At 38.1% G+C, this 17,147-nt stretch overlaps 2 protein-coding genes across 7 annotated transcripts in view; one reads left to right on the forward strand and one right to left on the reverse strand.

Moving 5' to 3' along the window:
* Positions 1-392, reverse strand: part of nphp1 (nephronophthisis 1) — a 27,717-nt gene extending 27,325 nt beyond the window's left edge. For all 6 annotated transcript variants that reach the window (XM_061911292.1, XM_061911294.1, XM_061911295.1 and 3 more), the window contains exon 1: positions 233-392. In XM_061911292.1, the coding sequence (XP_061767276.1) occupies positions 233-334 (102 nt within the window). In that variant the 5' untranslated portion in view covers positions 335-392. The remainder of the gene's footprint in view (positions 1-232) is intronic.
* Positions 393-3,342: 2,950 nt separating this feature from the next.
* Positions 3,343-11,843, forward strand: zgc:65997 (uncharacterized protein LOC794398 homolog). The gene is made up of 4 exons (XM_061909970.1): positions 3,343-3,704; positions 7,855-8,032; positions 11,279-11,373; positions 11,436-11,843. Exons 1-4 carry the CDS (start codon positions 3,378-3,380, stop codon positions 11,625-11,627), a joined length of 792 nt encoding a protein of 263 aa, XP_061765954.1. The 5' UTR covers positions 3,343-3,377; the 3' UTR covers positions 11,628-11,843.
* Positions 11,844-17,147: the final 5,304 nt, after the last annotated feature.

Genomic DNA, 17,147 nt, shown 5'->3' on the forward strand with positions numbered 1-17,147 from the left:
AGAAACAAGCACCACAAATGAAACATTGAGTGTAACTGTTATAATCATTTGACATTGTTTGGAAAATAAGGTGTGACTTAAACAACTCTAAAAGATTTCCAGTTGTCCTTTTTGAAGCAGCGGGCGATATTAGTCCTGTGTTTCTGACATATACTGTTAGCTTGTGACTTAGCATGCTACAACGCGTCGAGTTAAAACGTCACAAAAAGTGACGACGTCTTATCTCACACACCTTCGCTTTAATGTCGTCCACATCGCGGTGGGCCTGCTGCAGGGGTCCTTTCCGTTTTGGCAGCGGCATTTTACGCACCCATTTTTCATCGCTCTCAATCATACACGTTCGTTAGCATGTAGCAAGCTAAAGATAGCTAGCGAGATGACGCTGAGCGCTCATTGGTCGGTCGGTCGCTAGGCAACCGGGTTGTACTAGTGGGTTCGCGGTCAAACGCCTTGAGAATGTCTTTATATTTTTCACCGAACGGGTGCCAGTCTATGAATACTGTTTAGCATAATGCACGTCTATTTTTTTAAAGTAATTATTATTATCTAATCATTTACATCAGGGGTCTCAAACGCAATTTACCTGGGGGCCACTAGATGCAGAGTCTGGGTGAGCCTGGGCCGCAAGAAAATATATATAATTTTTTTTTGCATACTCCTCAGCATGTTTAGTTGTATAATGACGTTTCAAATTGTGTTCATTGTATATCGTGTGTATATTGTAGCGTTCTTGAAGAGTTAGTGCTGCAAGGGCTTCTGGGTATTTGTTCTGTTGTGTTACGGTGCATATGTTCTGCCGAAATGTGTCTGTCATTCTTGTTTGGTGTGGATTCACAGTGTGGCGCATATTTGTAACCGTGTTATTGTTGATTATACAGCCACCCTCAGTGTGACCTGTATGGCTGTTGACCAAGTATGCCTTGCATTCACTTTTGTGTGTGTGTGACAAACTAGCATGTATTATGTGACTGTGCCGACACACTGTTTGTATGGAGGAAAAGCATTTGTGACGCCAGGTTGAAGAAGACCAAAGGGTAGTGCCTTTAAAGCACGCCCCCAATATTGTTGTCCGATTGGAAATTGGGATGATTGGTTGGATGGTTGCCCTGGGAGATTTTCGGGAGGGCCACGGAAATTCAGGAGTCTCCCGGAAAAATTGGGAGGGTTGACAAGTATGCACTAACCACTGTGGAGGCCTAAATGTATATTTTTTATACATATATTGTATTATGTTTTTTTTTTTTTTTTAAATACAAAATATAAAAATGGCCCCTGCTTGCTTTGATTTTTGATTATTCCTTTTCGAGTCGCGGGGGGCGCTGGTGCCAATCTCAGCTTCAATCGTGCGGAAGGCGGAGTACACCCTGGACAAGTCGCCACCTCATCGCAGGGCCAACACTGATAGACAGACAAAATTCACACTCACATTCACACACTAGGGCCCATTTTTTTGTGTTTCCAATCCCAGGTGCATGTTTTTTTTAAGTGAGAGGAAGCCGGTGTACCCAGAGGGAACGCATTCACGGGGAGAACATGCAAACTCCACACAGAAAGATCCCGAGCCTCGCATGAACCCAGGACTACTCAGGACCTTTGTATTGTGAGGCAGAAACACTAACCCCTCTTCCACCGTGAAGCCCCCACGTTAATCAATTCATGGTAAAATATATTACATATTGTACTGTTTTTTTTAAATAAAAAATGTCAAAATGGCCTTAGCTTGCTTTGATTTTTCAGTGTGCGGCCCTCAGTGGAAAAAGTTTGGACACTGTTGTAGGCACAATACCAATGTGAGCACGCATTTTGCAAATTTGTATAATGTGCAATCATTTTGCAAATTGCTTCCAGCTATATATTTGAATAATGTGTGGTGCACATTTTTCAAATCAATGGGCGCAAATACATGTTTTTGGTGTCAAAATAATTTATGAAATACGTATGTAAATCTCTTCATTTGTAGTCTGGACAATATAACTTAGTATTGCCCTCAAATCAGTCCAACCCTAACCCTAACCCTAACCACTATACAGTATACATCCACGACTAAACAACTGACTAAACAACTGACTAAACTACTACCCCAACTTGGTTTACTATTTATAAAATGTAATAATGTAGGGTTACTGACTAAACCAGGGGTCACCAACCTTTTTGAAACCAAGAGCTACTTCTTGGGTACTGATTAATGCGAAGGGCTACAAGTTTGATACACACTTCTTGGGTACTGATTAATGCGAAGGGCTAAAAGTTTGATACACACTTAAATCAATTGCCAAAAATAGCCAATTTGCTCAATTTACTTTTAACTCAATCTTATTATTATTCATTAATGATATTTATCTTTGTGGAAATACTGATCATCTTAAAGATTTCTCACAATAAATATATATTTTTGATGACATGTTTTAAATAGGTTAAAATCCAATCTGCACTTTGTTAGAATATATATCAAATTTGACCAAGCTAAATTTCTAACAAAGACAAATCATTATTTCTTCTAGATTTTCCAGAACAAACATTTTAAAAGAAATTCAAAAGACTTTGAAACAAGATTTCAATTTGATTCTACACACTTTCTAGATTTGCCAGAATCTTTTTTTTTATTTTAATCATAATAAGTTTAAAGAAATATTTCACAAATATTCTTCGTCGAAAAAACAGAAGCTAAAATGAAGAATTCTTTAAAAGAAAAAAAATAAATTTACTTGAACATTGATTTAAATTGTCAGGAAAGAAGAGGAAGGAATTTAAAAGGTAAAAAAGTATATGTGTTTAAAAATCTTAAAATCATTTTTAAGGTTGTATTTTTTCTCTAAAATTGTCTTTCTGAAAGTTATAAGAAGCAAAGTAAAAAAAATAAATGAATTTATTCAAACAAGTGAAGACCAAGTCTTTAAAATATTTTTCTTGGATTTTCAAATTCTATTTGAGTTTTGTCTCTCTTAGAATTAAAAATGTCAAGCAAAGCGAGACCAGCTTGCTAGTAAATAAAAATAAAAAATAAAAAATAGAGGCAGCTCACTGGTAGGTGCTGCTATTTGAGCTATTTTTAGAACAGGCCAGGGGGGGTACTCATCTGGTCCTTACGGGCTACCTGGTTCCCGCGGGCACCGCGTTGGTGACCCCTGGACTAAACCATCCACAAAATCTCGTTTTAAATCTCGTTTTGTGATATGCAAATTGCTTGCGCACAATGGAAATGACGTATAATTTGCAAAGTGCGCGAGATTGGTGAAATGCTTACAACAACACTCCTGCAGTAGTCGAACAAGAGGGTTTTTAATTTCTTGTTTGGAAAATCCCGCAATTCTCATTGACCGTGAAGGCAACAAGCGTTGCTCCCCAGACTCCGCCCAGTGTGACGTCACCCAGATGTCATGGCGGTGGCCGTAGCGCTCATACAAGGTGCCAGCCGGGGACTGGGACTCCAATTCTGCAAACATATATTGCAAAACAAAAAGCCATCGGCTGTAATAGCGACATGTCGGAACCCGGACGCGGCGGCGGAGCTGCTGAGCCTGGCCGGCCAGCACAAGGACAGACTGACAGTTGTCAGACTGGACGTGAACCGGGAAGAGGACATCCGGGAAGCTGCCAAGCGGGTCAAGGAGAGCTTTGGTCGGCTGGACTTGTTGCTTAACTCCTCGGCTTTGCTGCATCCTTCTGGGAAAGGAGAGACAAGCTTGAGGGACGTGACTGCACAGGTATACTGTATCTCCCTTGATAATGACAAGTAACAATGTACATTTTATAGACCAGGCTCAGTGCAAGTTGTTTTACTCTGTCCTCCACCCTGAGCCAGCCCACTTTGGAGAAGTGGGTAGGAGTGAGGTGTGATCTGCGGTGGAGGTCTAGAAGTAACCCGACTAGCTTTTTATGGGATGTTTGGAGTCTAGATTTGAGGGGTTTGGAGGTGCTGGGGTACCAGGAGGTGCATGTGTAATCAAAAAAGGGTTGCATGAGAGTTCCTGCTTGAATCTTCATGGTGCTTTTGTAGAAGGAGATTCTGTAGAGAAATCTTGTTCGTTGGTTGACCTTTTTGATGACCTTGGTTGCCATTATATCACAGGAAAGATTAGCCTCTAGAATGGAACCTAGGTCGGCGACCTCGTCTTTCCTGGTGATAACAATGTCACACACTCTAATAGTGAAGTCACTGACTTTCTTAAAGGCCTACTGAAATGAGATTTTCTTATTTAAACGGGGATAGCAGGTCCATTCTATGTGTCATACTTGATCATTTCACGATATTGCCATATTTTTCCTGAAAGGATTTAGTAGAGAACATCGACGATAAAGTTCGCAACTTTTGGTCGCTAATAAAAAAGCCTTGACCGTACCGGAAGTAGCAGACCATGTGCGCGTGACGTCACGGGTTGTGGAGCTCCTCACATCCTCACATCGTTTACAATCATGGCCACCAGCAGCGAGAGCAATTCGAACCGAGATAGTGACGATTTCCCCATTAATTTGAGCGAGGATGAAAGATTTGTGGATGAGGATAGTGAGAGTGAAGGACTAGAGAAAAAAAAAAAAGACTGGTTGGAGTGGGAGTGATTCAGATGTGTTGGTGCACACATTTACTAGGATATTTCTGGAAAATCCTTTATCTGCTTATTGTGTTACTAGTGTTGTAGTGATATTATACTGTCGTACCTGAAAGTCGGAGGGGTGTGGCCACGTGTGTGGTGACCGCCAGTGTCTCTGAGGGAAGCCACGGGGGAGGCAAGAGAGTTGCAGCTGACTCTTTTTACACGAGGAACGACGAAAGCTCCGCTCATGTCTACGTTAAGAGCCGAATTATTACCACAATTGTCTCACCGAAACCTGCCGGTTGACATGTGGTCGGGATCCATGTTCGCTTGACCGCTCTGTTCCATAGTAAAGCTTCACCTTCGGGAATGTAAACAAGGAAACACCGGCTGTGTTTGTGTTGCTAAAGGCAGCTGCAATACACCGCTTCCACCTACATCTTTCTTCTTTGATGTTTCCATTATTAATTGAACAAATTGCAAAAGATTCAGCAACACAGATGTCCAGAATACTGTGTAATTATGCGATTAAAGCAGACTACTTATAGCTTGGATTGGGCTGGAAAAAATTGTCCGCTACAATCCGAGACGTCACGCGCACGCGTCATCATACGTGTCATCATTTGCGCGAAATTTAAAATTGCAATTTAGTAAACTAAAAAGGCCGTATTGGCATACGTTGCAATGTTAATATTTCATCATTGATGTATAAACTATCAGACTGCGTGGTCGGTAGTAGTGGGTTTCAGTAGGCCTTTAAGGTTGATTTCAATCAATCAATCAATCAATGTTTATTTATATAGCCCTAAATCACTAGTGTCTCAAAGGGCTGCACAAAGCACAACACAAATCACTACGACATCCTCGGTAGGCCCACATAAGGGCAAGGAAAACTCACACCCATTGGACCCAAATAGGATGGATTCCGTTTTACCTAAGTGTATGGAAAGTTTATTGTTAGCCAGCCAGGTGCAAATACTACAGAGTTCGGCAGTGAGGATTTTTTCCACCTGTGACTTGTCCTTGCCGGATACCAGCAGGGCCAAGTCATCTGCAAACAGGAACAATTCACAGTCGCATGCTGATGACATGTCATTTACGACAAAAGTTGCCATACAGGCGTTTGTTTTTTTCTTACTGTCATTGCTCAAAATACAATAATGAATCAAAGTCAATGTTATGAGTTATTGACTAAGTGAAGGCTCCAATTATCTCACACTTTAAAACAATTGGGGGTGTGGGAGGTGGATAATGAGTACGTTGGGTGTTTGCCATCAACAAACCAAAGATTTGTATGTCAAAAAATGCATCAAACAAATAATAATAATAATAAAATCTTATAATCGACCGATCTGAAGATTGCAAGGGCCAGGTCTGACCTGCCACATCATTTGATGTGTCCCATAAAGGCCTTGAAATAGTATAAATGTATGTTATTTTTTCCTACTAAATGTAATCGTACTTTCCATATTGACAGAAAAAATACATGTATTGGATGCAACTGCGTATTCTTTTTTTTTTTTACTAAAATAAGATTTAATAATGCATCAAATATTATATTATCATATTTCAAACCTTTTTTTTTTGGTAAAAATATAAAAAATAAATATCTGCTTGACTTAAGATTGAATTGTATCCATCAAATCGTACACTGTGAAAATAACTAAAGATTTTGCATTAAAAAAAACTGGCTGCTCAGTTGCCAGAATTTTTCTGTAAATAAAACTGTAGCCCTATTTCCAGTAATTGGCAGTAGAAACCACTGTAGATATTATAGTCGGATTGGGGCTACTGAACTGCCAGTTTTTTACTGCAAAATCTAAATATATTTTTTACAGTGAAAAAAAAATAATAATAAAAATAATTAGATAACTCCCAATACATTATTTATAGATCTTGAATATAATCAAATAATGAATAAAAGTCAATGTTGTTGTGAATTATTTATTTATCCAAGGCTCAAATTAATTTACATCAATAATTGAAAATATTTTAGGGGAAAATGTTGTATATTTTTTGTTTTTTGCTATAAAAGCAAGTTGTTGTTTTTTAACATGAAGGTCATAAAACATAATAAAGGAAAAAAATAAAACCTAAAACTATTGATAGAGTTAAAGTTGATTTAGAGGAGGGGTGTCCAAAGTTTTTTCCACCAAGGGTGCCGCATACTAATAAGTCAAATTTATAATATTTTTTCATTTTTCAAAATATTTTTAAAAACATATATATACATATATATATATTTATTTATGTATTTTTTTTTTGAAGACAAAACTTTGTGTCAGCTCTATTATAGGTGACTAAGTATATTATTATTATTTGTAGTTTTTCAGCTTTTTATAATTATTTCATTTGTGTTACTCTGTTTTCTTTCATTTTTATTGTTGTAAGAATAATTAATTATTAATTAATAATATTAAAATTTTTATATACCTGCTTAACCAAACGTTCTGCCTGTACAAAAATATTAATGTTCAGTTACATATTTACCAGTATTAAATCTATAATTATTGCTGTAATTTTTCACATTAATTAATGCATACATTTGTATTTTTATTTTATTAATTACCTAAACTTTTTTATAATATATTTTTTTGAGAACTTCTACTATTTTAGATCAGAGATGTCTAAACTTTTTCCATGAAGGCCGCACACTGAAAAGTGAAAGTATGCAGGGTCCATCTTGATATTTTCTTTGAAAAAAAAAAATATATATATATATATTTAACAACAAAACTTTGCCAGATTTGTGTTATAGGTGACCTAAGTATATTATTATTAGTTTTAAAATTTTCAGTGTATATACAGCAGTGGTTCTCAAGCTGTGGTACGTGCACCTCTCGTGGTACGCAATCCCCATCTAGTGGCATGTTAAAGAATCACTACAAGTACAGTGTTTATTTTCCTATATTTAAACACAGTGTTACTGTTCAAACTGTGTGTAATGTTACAGTGGCCTAAAAAATAAATATACTTGTTAAGTAAAACCTCTGCCCTTTTTTTTTTTAATCAATACTTAGACCTACTACGCTGCTGTATTTTAATGTAGGTCATTATGGTGGTACTTGGAGAGCCAAGTTTTTTCTGAGGTGGTACTTGGTGAAAAAAGTTTGAGAACCACTGATATACGGTTTTGTAATTGTTTTGGAATTTAAAATATCAGGATGGCCCTCGCATGCTTTGATTTTTTTCAGTGTGTGGCGCTCAGTGGCTAAAGTTTGGACATCCCGGATATAGTTCAAATGCAAAATTGCCTCCTAAATTACCATTTTATAACATTTTTGACTGATTGACTTGATTTTTTATTTTTTTGCTTCTTCAGGGCATCATTTCCACCCTGACAACCAACACTGTGGGTCCTCTGGTCATGGCCAAGTATTTTGCTCCCCTCCTTCAAAAGGGCGCCGGCGGGTTTGGTCAGCAGCCGCCCGAAAAGTCCAAGCAACACAGCGGCATCATCGTCAATATCACCGCTAAAGTGGGTTCCATTGGCGACAATGGTAAGTAGCGGCCAATCATATATGAGCATTTATATCTTTAGTGCTTACTCAGCTTTAACAAAACCACAAAACTGACAACACATATACAGTGGAACCTCTATTTGCAAAACTAATTGGTTCTTTAGCAAAGTTTATGAATCAAAAAGTTTATGTAGTAAAGCAATTTTCTCCATTGGAAAAAATGTAAATATGAATAATGTGTTCCAAAAAAGTCCATATTTTAGTGAAGGTTTGTACACTTTGAACACAATTTCAAATATACAGTACTGTATATCAGAAAAACATAACAAAAAGGTGTTGAATTAACTTTCTATTTATTAACAAGCCAAAACAACAACGACAAGCTCAACTTCCCTGCATTATCTGCTCTGCCAACACGCGCATACACACAGAATTCCCTTTGGTGCCATCACAAATGATCAGAAATCACAAAAGTATTTACCTTTAACAACCATAGTGCTACAATGATAAACATTTAAAAAAGTAAAATCCACTTATAATTAGGGATATATACTGTATAGCGTTTTGTTTTTTTTAACCTGTTTCTAAACGGGTTGATCCAAGAAGACCGTTAGGATTCTGGACTATTTTTTTATTAATTTTTTTATCCAGCTGACCTTCGTAATAATGACATGCTGACAGTTACAGTTCAAGTGGCGTTGCTACGCATAAACAAATGATAATCATCTTAGAATAATCACAAATAAAGAAGCAATACCACACAAACGTTTGCAACAATATTTCCTCGTCAAAGACACGTTAGTGTCAGTTTGAAGTGAACGCGCTTTACTCACGATCTCTTGGGGATACAAAATCCACACAACAATATTAATCCTCTCAAAATGTGAGAAATATAAGTGATGAATATAATAATCACTGGGTCTTTAAAAAAAAAAAATCCACATATGACACAAACACATACACATCAGTAGTTTTCAACCCTCAATATGGATTACGGTCCGTCACTTAAATACGTCCATGTGCAACATAAACACAAATAACACACCCACCTAATGTCATGAATGCCATACATAAATATTTGTTTTAGTTGCAGCTGAGATGGGCTCCTGTGACCCCAAAAGGGATAAGTGGTAGAAATGGATATAGATGGATAGATGGATGTATTACTTTATTACGATTATTTTTAAATATTTTAATCGGGACAAGCGGTAGGAAATGGATGGATGGTTATATTGAGTGTAATTGTAATAAATAGAAACACAATGAAGGATCTATGTCCCAGCAGGCACAAGACATTGAAACATTGTTGAGAACTTGTTGAATTAGGTCCTGATGTTGAGCAACTGAAGCATAACGTTGAAACAACATGCTTTTTGACAACATTTATTCAATGATGGGTTCTGACGTTGATTTGACCATTAAAATGTTGGTCATTTCCTAACCAATATTCTACAACACACAAAAAATGTTGAAACAACATACTTTTTGACAACGTTTATTCAATGTCAGGCCGTGACATTGATTTGGCCATTGAAGTTTGGTCATGTCTCAACAAAAGACACCAACATTGTCTCAATTTACAAATACAACAATTTTGCAACATTGTTTTAAAGTCAGTTTTAAAGGCCATGTACGTATAATCAACGTTATATCAATGTCTTGTGCCTGCTGGGGTAGTCTTTTAAAAGATGATGACACAAAAATCGCATGAGTAAACATAGTTGACTTGTTTAAGACTTAATCATCAGGTGTTGATACGAGAGTTCCTTGCTGTGAGATGTTACATGATGTTGCTGGTTTACAAACTATTGTACTAATAATGTGCACATCTTTATTTACACAAATTACATAGTACTGATAGGAGCACTGTTGATATTGGTATCGATAAAATCCTAACGATATGCAGTACAGGCCAAAAGTTTGGACACACCTTCTCATTCGATGCGTTTTCTTTATTCATGACCATTTACATTGTAGATTCACTGTAGGCCACAAAACTATGAATGAACACGTGGAGTTATGTACTTAACAAAAAAGGTGAAATAACTGAAAACATGTTTTATATTCTAGTTTCTTCAAAATAGCCCCCTTTTGCTCTGATTACTTTTTCGTAAACTGTTGACATTCTCTTGATTAAAGTAAAGTACCAATAATTGTCACACACATACTAGATGTGGCGAAATTATTCTCTGCATTTGATCACCCTTGATAACCCCCTGGGAGGTGAGGGGAGCAGTGGGCAGCAGCGGTGCCGCACCCAGGAATCATTTATGGTGACTTAACCCCCAATTCCAACCCTTAATGCTGAGTGCCAAGCAGGGAGATAATGGGTCCCATTTTTATAGTCTTTGGTATGACTCGGCCGGGATTTGAACTCCCGACCTACCGATCTCAGGGCGGACACTCTAACCACTAGGCCACTGAGTAGGTTGATGAGCTCCAAGAGGTAATCACCTGAAATGGCTTTCACTTCACAGGTGTACTTGAAGCTCATCAAGAGAATGCCAAGGGTGTGCAAAGCAGTAATCAGAGCAAATGGTGGCTATTTTTAAGAAACTACAAAATAACGCATCCATCCATTTCCTACCGTTTGTCCCTTACGGAGTCTGTATTCAGTTATTTCACATTTTTTGTTAAGTACATAACTCCACATGTGTTCATTCATAGTTTTGATGCCTTCAGTGACAATCTACAATGTAAATAGTCATGAAAATAAAGAAAACTCATTGAATGAGGAGAAGGTGTGTGCACACTTTTGGCCTGTACTGTACATCCCTACTTACAGGACATCCATCCATCCATTTTCTACCGCTTATTCCCTTTCGGGGTCACGGGGGGCACTGGCGCCTATCTCAGCTACAATCGGGCGGAAGGCGGGGTACACCCTGGACAAGTCGCCACCTCATCGCAGGGCCAACACATATAGACAGACAACATTCACACAGGACATAAAGCTGATTTTGATTAACATCTACCAAAAAAGTCTTTTCTCATCACAATTAAAAACTTCCTCAACGCCTTCTATGCGAGCAAGCACAAAATGGCTGCCGACAGGACACAAAATGGACAATGAGGCATTTCGACACAGAGGAATAGTGTATTTGGCGTGTTCTAAAAGTATGTCAACCGCGAAGTGTGAGGGGTTTGTAAATGGAGGTTCCACTGACATGCACAATCATCAACATATTGTTAAATGCACTGACGGAAGTATTATCTTGATGAAAACAGAATGTAAAGATTGAGTTGTAATGTTGAGCACCACGTAAACCCCGCGTGTCCTGTCAGGTCTTGGCGGTTGGTACAGCTACAGAATGTCCAAAGCGGCCCTCAACATGGCAACGAGGAATCTCTCCATAGAGCTGGGCCGCAGCCGACCAAAGGTAAGTCCCGCGGTCTCAGTTTCTGTCGCCTGCGCTCGTAACGACGACGTCTGCCGTGTCAGGTGGTGTGTGTCGCTCTGCACCCGGGAACGGTGGACACGGACCTGTCACGGCCGTATCACAGGAACGTCCCCAAAGAAAGGCTGTTTAGCACCGAGCACTCGGTCAGCTGCTTGATGAGCATCATCGAGACGCTGGATTCGGACAAGACGGGCCAGGCGTACAGCTGGGACGGCGCTCAGCTGCCCTGGTAGGAAACAATGCGGACAAGAAAGCCTTATTAATAACCTCTTTGCGTTTTAATCACTTGATTGTAAGATATTGAATAAAAACACCATGCCGTGTTTAAACGTGACGCCTTCAAACAAAAGCCTTTAACATCATTTTTACCACACATGTTGTCTCGTATGGTTTGCATCACAATCTGATTAATTTAAAGTGCATTAAATATTCTTATTGCCAATACTTTATCACAATTGTTTTCTCTTATTTTTCCTCTTTAATACATATAACTTAAATTATTTCAAACTGTCCCCCATTTACCCCGCATAATTATTTCTCAATATCACATTTTATTTTAAATGTTTATTTTGTATCCTTTATAACTGTCAACTGTATCTGATCTATATATCAGTCAATAGTACCTTTTCAATAATATTTCTAAAAAAATGTTTAAAAAAAACAAAAAAAACATTGATGAATTCTATATGTATGTGTGTGTGCATGTATATATATATGTATGTATATATATATATATATAGAGAGAGAGAGAGAGAGAGAGAGAGAGAGATACAATGATTTGCAAATCATGTTCAACCCATATTCAGTTGAATATGCTACAAAGACCACATATTTGATGTTCAAACTGATAAACATTTTTTTTGTGCAAATAATCATTAACTTTGCAGGGTAATTGGGAGCAGTTGGGTGCCATGATTGGGTATAAAAACAGCTTCCATGAAATGTTAAGTAAATCACAAACAAGGATGGGGTTAGGGTCACCAATTTGTAAGCAAATTGTCGAACAGTTTTAGAACAACATTTCTCAACGAGCAATTGCAAGGAATTTAGGGATTTTACCATCTACGGGCCGTAAAATCATCAAAAGGTTCAGAGAATCTAGAGAAATCACTGCATGTAAGCGATGATATTATGGACCTTTGACCCCTCAGGCGGTACTGCATCAAAAACCGACATCAGTGTGTAAAGGATATCACTACATGGGCTCAGGAACACTTCATAAAACCACTGACAGTATCTACAGTTGGTCTCTACATCTGTAAGTGCAAGTTAAAACTCTACTATGCAAAGCCAAACCCATTTATCCACAACACCAAGGAACGCCGCTGGCTTCGCTGGGCCTGAGCTCACCTAAGATGGACTGATGCAAAGTGGAAAAGTGTTCTGTGGTCTGACGAGTCCACATTTCAAATTATATTTGGAAACTGTGGACGTGGTGTCCTCCGTAACAAAGAGGAAAATAACCATCCGCATTGTTATAGGCGCTAAGTTCAAAAGCCAGCATCTGTGATGGTATGAGGGTGTATTAGAGCAGTGGTCCCCCTCTTTTTGTATCCGCGGACCGGTCAACGCTTAATAATTTGTCCCGCGGCCTGGGGGGGGTCCTTTTTTTTTCCTATTTTTTTTTTTTTCTTCTTTTTCATGAAAAAGGGACATTTTTGACATGGAAAAGGGAGTTTTTTGTGGTTGGTGCACTATTTGTAAGTGTATATTGTGTTTTTTATGTTGATTTAATAAAAAATTAAAAAAGTGATTTTTTTATTTAATTATTTATTTACTTTTTTTTTAATAAAAAATTCTTCTGCGGCCCGGGACCACGGCCCGGTACCGGGCCGCAGCCCGGTGGTTGGGGACCACTGTATTAGAGGCATTACAAGACAATGCCAAGCCACGTGTTACAACAGCGTGGTTTCGTAGTAAAAGAGTGCGGGTACTTTCCTGGCCCGCCTGCAGTCCAGACCTGTCTCCCATCAAAAATGTGTGGTGCATTATAAAGCGTAAAATACGACAGCGGAGACCCCGGACTGTTAAACGACTAAAGCTTTATATAAAACAAGAATAAGAAAGAATTCCACTTTCAAAGCTTTAACAATTAGTTTCCTCAGTTCCCAAACTTTAATGAGTGTTGTTAAAAGAAAAGGTGATGTAACACAGTGGTGAACATGCCCTTTCCCAACTATTTTGGCACATGTTGCAGCCATAAAATTCTAAGTTAATTATTATTTGCAAAAAAAATAAAGTTTATGAGTTTGAACATCAAATATCTTGTCTTTGTAGTGCATTCAACTGAATATGGGTTGAAAAGGATTTGCAAATCATTGTATTCCGTTTACATTTACATCTAACACAATTTCCAAACTCATATGGAAACAGGGATTGTATATATGTGTGTGTGTGTGTGTGTATATATATATATATATATATATATATATATATGTATATATGTGTGTGTTTGTGTGTGTGTGTGTGTATATATATATATAAATGTGTGTGTATGTACAGTATATGTATATATATATATATATACAGTGGGGCAAAAAGGTATTTAGTCAGCCACCGATTGTGCAAGTTCTCCCACTTAAAATGATGACAGAGGTCTGTAATTTTCATCATAGGTACACTTCAACTGTGAGAGACAGAATGTGAAAAAAAAATCCAGGAATTCACATTGTAAGAATTTTAAATAACTTATTTGTAAATTATGGTGGAAAATAAGTATTTGGTCAACCATTCAAAGCTCTCACTGATGGAAAGAGGTTTTGGCTCAAAATCTTACGATACATGGCCTCATTCATTTTTTCCTTTATACGGATCAGTCGTCCTGTCCCCTTAGCAGAAAAACAGCCCCAAAGCATGATGTTTCCACCCCCATGCTTCACAGTAGGTTTGGTGTTCTTGGGATGCAACTCAGTATTCTTCTTCCTCCAAACACGACGAGTTGAGTTTATACCAAAAAGTTCAATTTTGGTTTCATCTGACCACATGACATTCTCCCAATCCTCTGCTGTATCATCCATGTATCCAAAACTAGCTTTTAAAGTGACTTGCCGGCTAAATAAGCTTATTACTATTCATATATGACATAGCAAAATAAGCAGTTGAACACATATATTTTCATCAGACGAACAAATGCTTTTTTTTGGGTGGATTTTGTACTTTATATGTCTATCCACGTGCTAACCAATTACTAAGGAGTTTAGACGTATACTATTTAGTCCAAACGTCGGTAAAGTACAATTCAAAGAATTAAACAAAATTATAAACATTACCAATACTTTCCATTATTTTAACTCGTACGTGGCACTTTTTCATTTTTTGTATTGTTTTCTTTTATTAATTAATTCTTAGTTATGTGTGTGTGTCTTTCTTGTATCTGAACACCAGAGAGCGTTTAAGTTACGGTATGAAAAGCTGTTATTTCAATTTATTTATTTATTTCAATCGCATCAATTTCATTTAAAAAACAGTTTTGTCATTTTAAGATAATTGTGAAATCATTTACTGCAAATTACTTAAATATAACACCAGGGGGTGCTAAAATATTGTTTAAAATGCTACTATTAAGACAAAGTAATAAAAAACAGTCACTAAATAATAGGGATGTGAATCTTCTGGAACCTAACGATTTGAACCGATTCTGATTCCTGGGGTGCCTATTTGATTCAGAATTGATTCTCTATTAAATAGGATTCTCAATTCAAACCGATTACTGCAATGCATTATTTCATATAACAATTACAATAAATGGTTCTCGTCCGGAAAAGAGTGGAGTGCCCCAAGTGGAGGAGTTCAAGTACCTCGGAGTCTTGTTCACGAGTGGAGTGCCCCAAGTGGAGGAGTTCAAGTACCTCGGAGTCTTGTTCACGAGTGAGGGTTATTTTCTTCTTCGTTCCGGAGGACACCACATCCACAGTTTCCAAATATAATTTGAAATGTGGACTCGTCGTACCACAGAACACCTTTCCACTTTGCATCAGTCCATCTTAGATGAGCTCGGGCCCAGTGAAGCCGGCTGCGTTCCTGGGTGTTGTTGATTAATGCCTTTCGCTTTGCATAGTAGAGTTTTAACTTGCACTTACAGATGTAGCGACCAACTGTAGTTACTGACAGTGACAGGGCGGACGTGCCAGCAACTTGAAAGATTCCAGGTTAGATTCCTGCTTCCATCATCCTAGTCCATGCCGTTATGTCCTTGAGCAAGATACTTGACTCACCGGCTCCCAGTGCTACATTCACTTGTTTAAATGTAACTTAAAGATGTGATAATGGGTTTCACTATGTAAAGCACTTTTATTCACTAGAGGAAAAAAGAGGAAACAATGTTTTTAATCAAATTCTGAAAATTTTGAATGGCTAGAGACTCGGGATGGATAATAATCTCGATTCGGATGTAAATAGATTTTTTGTGCACTCCTATTTTTTTTTCCTGGCCTCAAACTGAAACACACGTCCCCCTTATAGGAACTTAGTCTGGGTTCGACTTTTGTTTACTCATCCTCTTCCCCGCTTCCACTTTTTTCCCATATTTACGGGGCGCCGCCCTTGTGGCGTTTAATCAGCTTACCTCCTCTACCCTATCGATGTACGTCTGCTCTTGAACAGGTCTGTGTGTAAAAATGTCATTTAATCAGCTTACCTCCTCCACCCTATCGATGTACGTCTGCTCTTGAACAGGTCTGTGTGTAAAAATGTCATTTTGTTGCGAATAACGTGCAATCTGATCCTATCCTCAGCACTCATTTTCAATACTTTAATCAACAAAACACAGTTGCCGCAACAAAATAATATTCATCCATCCATTTTCTACCGCTTATTCCCTTTGGGATGACAAGGGGGCGCTGGTGCCTATCTCAGCTACAATCGGGCGGAAGGCGGTGTACACCCTGGACAAGTCGCCACCTCATCGCAGGGCCAACACAGATAGACAGACAACATTCACACTCACATTCACACACTAGGGACCAATTTTAGTGTTGCCAATCAACCTATTCCCAGGTGCATGTCTTTGGAAGTGGGAGGAAGCCGGAGTACCCAGAGGGAACCCACGCATTCACGGGGAGAACATGCAAACTCCACAAAGAAAGATCCCGAGCCCGGGATTGAACCCAGGACTACTCAGGACCTTCGTATTGTGAGGCAGACGCACTAACCCTTCTTCTACCGTGAAGCCTCAAAATAACATGTCTTGATTCAATGATAGCAAAATGCTGACCGTTATCAGTCCGCTTGCCACGTCTTGACCTTTGTCTTCCTTGTCTTGTCGTGCACTTCGTATGCAAACATCAGGTTAACCTCTTCAGCCTCTCATGGGCCTTGTTTCTCCAAAATAAGCTTTTTCATATCCTCTGTGACATCAACACAGATGACCAATTCCAATTTGAACGAAGGATGTCGCTTGAATTCCGATGAATTGCCATGAATTCAAATTTCAAACAGGAAGTTGAATTGCAATCCAAATTCAAAACTGAAGTACAATTTAAAGTTTTTGTGTATTCCAAAATTCATAAGTGACAGTTTTACATATATGTCAAAATGTCATTGCTAAAATATTATTATTGTATATATTTTATCATGTTTTTTTTTTTAACTTTAAAATACATACCAAACGATTGGACACTCATTCAATGTGTTTTCTTTATTTTCAAGACTATTTTCATTGTAGATTGTCACTGAAGGCATCAAAACTATGAATGAACACATTTGGAGTTATGTGCTTGTCAAAAAAACAAAACTGTTGACTAAACTGTGTAGTT

The sequence above is a fragment of the Nerophis ophidion genome, linkage group LG09 (assembly GCF_033978795.1).
Source record: "Nerophis ophidion isolate RoL-2023_Sa linkage group LG09, RoL_Noph_v1.0, whole genome shotgun sequence".
Lineage (NCBI taxonomy): Eukaryota > Metazoa > Chordata > Actinopteri > Syngnathiformes > Syngnathidae > Nerophis > Nerophis ophidion.

Coding starts and splice junctions, on each gene's coding strand:
- zgc:65997 (XM_061909970.1), top strand. CDS start 3,378: ATGGCGGTGGCCGTAGCGCTCATACAAGGTGCCAGCCGGGGACTGGGA. Junction 3,705..7,854: donor TGAGGGACGTGACTGCACAG/GTATACTGTATC, acceptor TTGCTTCTTCAG/GGCATCATTTCCACCCTGAC. Junction 11,374..11,435: donor TGGGCCGCAGCCGACCAAAG/GTAAGTCCCGCG, acceptor CTGCCGTGTCAG/GTGGTGTGTGTCGCTCTGCA.